This window comes from Egretta garzetta, unplaced genomic scaffold (assembly GCF_000687185.1).
Source record: "Egretta garzetta isolate BGI_Z169 unplaced genomic scaffold, ASM68718v1 scaffold598, whole genome shotgun sequence".
In the NCBI taxonomy this organism is placed as follows: domain Eukaryota; kingdom Metazoa; phylum Chordata; class Aves; order Pelecaniformes; family Ardeidae; genus Egretta; species Egretta garzetta.
In genome coordinates, this window is record NW_009260621.1 from 2932309 (window position 1) to 2938725 (window position 6417).

General features: G+C 47.4%; 1 protein-coding gene across 1 annotated transcript in view; it reads left to right on the forward strand.

The window, feature by feature from the left end:
* The first annotated feature begins 4894 nt into the window (after nt 1–4894).
* MTA1 (metastasis associated 1) overlaps nt 4895–6417 on the forward strand; it is an 86040-nt gene continuing 84517 nt past the window's right edge. Inside the window, exon 1 of the mRNA XM_035900764.1 lies at nt 4895–4919. Coding sequence (XP_035756657.1) covers nt 4895–4919 — 25 coding nt within the window. The remainder of the gene's footprint in view (nt 4920–6417) is intronic.

Consider the following 6417-nt stretch of genomic DNA (forward strand, 5'->3'; position numbering starts at 1 on the left):
GGCTGGCGGGGCTGGGGCAGCGCAGGACGGCGAGAGCAGAGAGGCCATGGGGACACAGCGGCGGGACGGGCCCCGGGATGGGGCCTGGGGTGGAGAGGATGGCGGGTGGCTGCTTAGATGGGGGTCATGCGAGGTTGTAGGGGTGGGGACCGAGGAGGAGCTGCTGAGATAAGAAGGAACACAAAGATGGGTAGAGACTGCTGGTTGATTTGGGGGGGGGGGAGGACCACGACACTCGCCTGAGCGACACTCGCCTAAGGCACGTCCTGCTGGTCTTGGCCTCCCCTTCCACTCTTGCTGTTTTGTTGTATGCTCTCCCATTAGTCTTCTATTCAGGGTTGTGCTCTTGTCCGATTGTCCTTTGTTTTGACTCACGTGAAGAGAAAGGAGAGGCAACGGGGTTTGGGACTGCATTTTATGGAATATAAACTGAGGGTGGCTTGGCATGAATTTGTGCTCGGCCATTTTCCTTTATAAAAGCTGTTCTGTGGAGCTTCCTTCTCCTCAGGACTATAGGGTGTGCAGGAAGATGTTTTTGTGGGGTTCCCTCCTTTTCAAAATGCCCTGTTTCTTGTGGAGTTCTGTAAAACCAGAGAAAAGTAAACATGGGAAAAAAATACAGTGAAGGTGGCCAAGCCATCCTGTCTGGCTGCTCTCCATCAACAACTACTTTCTGTTCTTTCTGCTTTTCTGGCCTACCCTTACTTTGTGCTCTGAAAAACGTCACTTCTTTTGTCGCATTTGTACTTTTTTCTGGTTGCACTTGGTTTCATAGAGGGATAAGGTGTGCCTCTTGGCTGTCCCAGCTTTGTTTCTTGGGTTGCTACAAGCTGATAGCGTGTGTGTAGTGTTATGTCGGTTTGGAGATGCTGCGAGTAGAAAGATGGAAGGGCAAGATGAGTTGTGGAAATTTACAGCTCCGTTCCTGGTGTGACATGCGAAGGGAATTGTTTTCTGGAAATTGTTTGGCATTTAATGTTATGGGCACCAGTCTTAGGTGGAACATAATCTCTAGTATTTTGTGTGGCAGAATCTGTACTGTGCACCCCCTGGGTGGTGGGAAGGGACCTCTGGAGATCTCTAGGCCGAACTCCTGCTACAAGCTGTCCTGTTAAGGCAGGGTGCTTGGGGCTTTGTCCAGCCCGATTCTGAGTGTCTCTAAGGATAGCGATGGTACCCTTACTTTGGGCCCTATCCAGTGCTTGACTGTGCTTATAGCAAATACTTATTTCCATGTGCCTGGTTGAATTTTCTCATGTTCCAGCTGTCCCTCATCCTTTGCCCTATCTCTGCACATCTCTGAGAAGAGCCTGGCCCCATCTGCTCAGTGCCTCCCGCTCAGTAGTTGTGGGCAGCAGTAACATCTCCCCTGACCCTCCTCCTTCCCGGGCTGACTTAACCCCCTTCTCTCCATCCCATGCTCCAGCACTGACCACCTCAGTGGCCTCTGCTGGACTCCTTCCTGTTATGTCACTTGTGCTGGGGAGCCCAAGTTGGACCCACCTCTCCAAATGATCTTATGAGTGCTTAGGAGAGGGGCAGGATCTGTTCCCTTGCCCTGCCGGCTGCCTTCCTGCTAACACGGCAAAGCTCGGCTGTTCAGTGCTGAGGTGCAAAAAGCCCAGAGCTATAACCCACATAAATTCTAACTCTGAATGCAAGTCTAAAGTTGGATGGTTCAAACTGATTTTCCTAATTAGGGCTGCAGTTTTTCATCAGATCTTTTGGCCAGGTAGGAGCAGATAATGGCAATTACCTTGATTAAGGTATAGCAATGTTTTTGTTTTTTCCAGATGTCTTTCCTCCAAATAAATCCTAACTGGATTTAATTCCAGATTTATGTGTGTTGGCTCAATTACTACAATAACAAAAGTTTTGTGATGTACCTGGAGAGGGGCCTGACTTCTTAGATGAAATCATTACTTAGATCTTGGTTTCTCAATGTGAATCAAAATTGAAGACATAAAAATACAGCTAAATAGTAAAGTCCTGAAATGTACATGAACATCTTCAAATCTCTTTATTGTTCCCTCTTTCGGCTGCAGCCTCTTTGAGTCTTCCTTGTCTTGCATATGGGGCTTTTTCCACTTAGTACTTTCCTTTCCAGCCAAATCTCTGAAATCAAGTGTGCTTTTTTTTAGCCCTTGCTGCAAAGGTGCACTGCTGGCTCCTGAGCAATTTGTCGTTTTACCGGCAACTCCTGCAGATATGCCTTGTTGCCAGCCTGTGCCACTGCAGCGAGTTATCCCACCCCAGATGTGGGGCTTTGCTCTAGCTGTAGCTGAAATTCCTGAGGTTCTTGTCAACCTATTTTCCAGCTTGTTGAAGTCCCTCTCTGAATAGCAGCCCTGCCCTCCAGTATGTGGTGTGCTTTTCCCAAGTCCCCAAACTTTTAGAGAGTGTACTCTAGTCCCTGTCCAGGGCATTAAAAAAACTTCTCAGCAGGGCTGGCCCAGGTGTTGATGCTCGAGGGATGGCATTAGTAACCAGCAGCCAGGTGAAGATTGTAACTGGTGGTCACAACCCTTTGAGGCTGGCATTCCGAGCAGTTTCCTTCCCACCTTTATTGTCCGGTTATCCAGGCCACACCTCAGCGCTTTGGTCCGAACGATGCTGTGGGAGACTTGCCATGGCCTTTGACACGAAGTCAAGGTGTCCAACACCCCCTGCTCTCCCCTTAGCCGCAGAGCCAGTCTTTTCATCCCAGAAGGGAGTCAGGTTAGTCAGGCGTGATTTGCCTTTGGTATATCTGTTTTGGCTGGTCTCGGTCACCTTTTTGTCCTTCCTGTACTTGAAAACGGTGTCCAGGATTTGCTCCGTAACCTTTCTGGGCAGAGGGCAAGGCAGCTGGCTGATAGCCAAGGTTACAATGCTCCGTTATTGTAGATATGGATGAAGTCTTGATTTGACATATTACCAAGATCAACATATGGATGGATGCAGCTGTTTCTGTATGAGCACTCTGTTCAGCCTGAGCCAGAGGAGTTTGTGTTATTGAATTGTTTCTGACCTCTGGCGCTGGTATCTCCTATTAATGGTTTTGTGCACTGAAGTTGAGTGTGAACTCCAGGGCAGGATTAAATCCTGAATGGGATTTGTGCATAGTCATTTCATATACTTCTCACTGGAAGACAAACATTCAGCACATAATCTGTTGTTGTTTTTCTGGCTACTGAATTGTGTTGTGCGAACTCCAGACCCAACAGCTGCCAGAAGCAGATTGTTCACTGTAGATCAATGGTGCTCCTAGAAGCATACGTAGACTTGGAATGGATGGTGATCACTTTTGGCCTATTCATGAAACATGGTTTTGGGAACCAATAGGTGGATTGCACTTCTCTGATAAAGACCGATTTTTAAACGCATAGTTGACAGCCCTTCCAGAGGACCGAAAGGGTTGTTAAGCATTGGAACGGGCTGCCCAGGGAAGTGGTTGAGTCCCCATCCCTGGAGGTTCTTTTTAAAAGCCGGGTAGACGAGGTGCTTAGGGACATGGTTTAGTGGTAGAATGGCAGTGTAGGTTAACGGTTGGACTTGATGATCTTAAAGGTCTTTTCCAACCTAAACAGTTCTAAGTGTCTTGCTCTCTTTTAACGTTGTCATATGGTAGTTCCTGTGTAGAGGAGCTGAGGAGCCTGCACTGTGGCAGCTGAATGTGGTATGCAACTCTTCTCAGTGTTGTGCAGCAGAGTGAGTGTGCTTGGGGGGGTTAGGAGCTGCCACCTGAGTCTTACAGTCTTGCTACTGTAAGACTCTGTGGGTAAGTTGACTGGTGGCGTCAAGTTGCTTAGTGAAAAAGCAAGTAGTTCTCCTGGCTCCTGCCAAGTTCCTACTGGTACATTTCCGATGGAGGGAGGTCGGTTGCCAATGCAAATGGGCCTCTCATAAGCTAGCACAGTTCACAGGGGAAGGGAAAGTTTTTAAATGGGAAAAAAAAATGTAGGGAAGATGCTAGGGTATCAAATTCCAAAATGAAGTATGGCATCTCACTCATTGTCCACAAGGAAATCCTGGAATTGCCTGCCTCCAGCGTAGCAGAGGTGAAGATTTTCTTAACAGCTGCTGTACAGCCGTGAAATAAATGGCAGCATGATGAGAATGGGCTGCTTTTGCTTGGAAGGAGTTGTGGTGGGCTGGCCCTGCCGCTTCATGGAGCGGGACTGGCAGTCAGCACGATCACAGACCGTGTGGGAATGTTGGATAAACACCAGATCTGAGAAGCTTGGGACCTCTGAGCTGGAATTTGGGGCCTCTGATGAAAAAATGCATGTGGGAGAGAGATGTTCATTGTTCTAGCCAGTGCCAGGCTCCACTTTCAGGAGAGTGCTGTGTCAGCTGCCTGGAAGAGAACAGGTCATCTTGGTATCAAGAGACTTTCCAACAGCTATTCGGTCTCCACCTTCTCTGGGAGAATTTAACTGTAGTATGACAAGTATTTCTTTGGTGGCCGTAATTGATTGAGCCCCGCTGCAGGTTGATGCCCCCATGGCATTCCCTTAATGCAGCGAAACAATGATTTTTGCATTTCCATCTTGCACTGATTTGAGGAACTTAAATTTTTCCACCTTCCCTCCTCCTCACTCTTTGTTTTTTCCTGGATTATTTTTAATCTGCATCAGCTACCCGATCTGGTTCACTGTGGGACTGTGTGAACAGCTGAATGGGCTCAGTGGGAGGGCTGGGAACAAGGGGACGGGGAAAGAAAGGAGAGGAAGGATGGAGGAAGAACTACAGAAGCCAACATTTTTACTGAGACAAATGTCAGTTTATGCTTTCAGATGAAAAGCCTTTTATATCTCTTGACTTTTAAGAGTTACCCTCTTGCTTGGGAGTGTACTAGGCTTCAAAAATTATCACTGCTTTTGAGTCTGTGGTACATTTAATGTGTGTCTAAATGGCGTTGAAAGATATGATCACAGGTCAGTCAGGCACATATGTGCTAGCGGTATCCAGTGCATTTAAAGTGAGTGGAATTATGACCCTGCAGCGCCTAGCATGAGTACCTAAGATTCCTAACAGCTTTATTCCAGTGTGCTGGAGAGTGAAGCTCCATGACTTACTTGCTGGTTTTATTCTTGCTCTCTAGATTAGACCTGGTATTGGTGTGCCTGACTGTGCTGCAGTCATACTTCTCATTTCAGCATAGCCATCCCCAATTTTTTTAAAAATGGCAGCATGACACTATCTCTCTGTTATTATAGGGTGTTATTAATGCGTCGCTGGGGGCTGCGGTTTGACCTGTCCCCCATCCCGTTACATACCCTTGTTTGGCATCCAGACTCTCCTGGCGGCATATGGCTCCCAACATCCGTACTGCTGCCGGAGAGCTGCGAGCAAATGGGTGCATTGGTCCTCTTGACATCACAATGATGTCAATAATAATTTTCTGTGCTTTTTCTGGTAAACAATTGAGGTACAGAGCTATTCAGGAAGCTCACACAGAAACACATTGAGTCTGGATCTGGAGCATGTCATTCAGCTAATTTAGCTACAGGTGCATGTGCAAACCCTCTTCTGTCCCCTTGCTTTGTTATCAGTGTGTACGTATTTTGGGTTGCAGGAAGAGTGACTGTGGGGGGTTTGGGTCTGGGTTTTTTTTTTTCTTTATTAACTTGTAGCTGAAGTGGAGTGTTTGAAGGTAACTTGAGCTGAGAGTGGGTTTGGTGGAGAGAAGTATTAAATAACTAGTAAAGATAATAAAAATGAGAGTTTATTCTTGCAAATTACTAACAGGTTTCTGCGGTCGTTGGTCCTAATAAATACAAGACAGCTTCTAGCTTATCACCTTTCAGCAACAGCCAGGCAGTGGGTTTCTTCATCTTTTCCTTTCATTGTTTCTAGTTGTACAACAGTTTATCATCTCATGTTTTACAGTCTTCCTTTCCTTCCCTTTCTCCCCCGTATCAGACTGCTTCAGCATTCATTTGCCTTTAATTGGGAAACATTGCATGGTGGGGAGTGTGTTGTTAGCCAGCTTAGGTGTGTTTGGGTGCTAGACGTGTAACAACTGTGCTGATACACTCTCTATGGGTTTGGAATAGCTGTAAAGCCAATTGCAGCTGGCAAAACAGAGCAAAGGCACTAAGCTTGCTCCTGCCAAAGGGGGGAAATCTGCTCACCTGCTGCCTCTCCTCGATTTTCTTGGCTGCCTCTTTGGCCAGGTTGGTGTCGCTGGCCCATTAGAAAGTCAGGATGGGGATGGTTTTCTGCTGGATTAGTGAATTTAAGCAGTTCCTGGGCTGGTGCATGGGAGGCTGGTGCCATCCAGAGGGACGTGGACAAACTCGAGAAGTGGGCCTGTGTGAACCTCATGAGGTTCAACAAGGCCAAGTGCAAGGTCATGCACCTGGGTCAGGGCAACCCCCGGTATCAGTACAGGCTGGGGGAAGAAAGGATCGAGAGCAGCCCTGCCAAGAG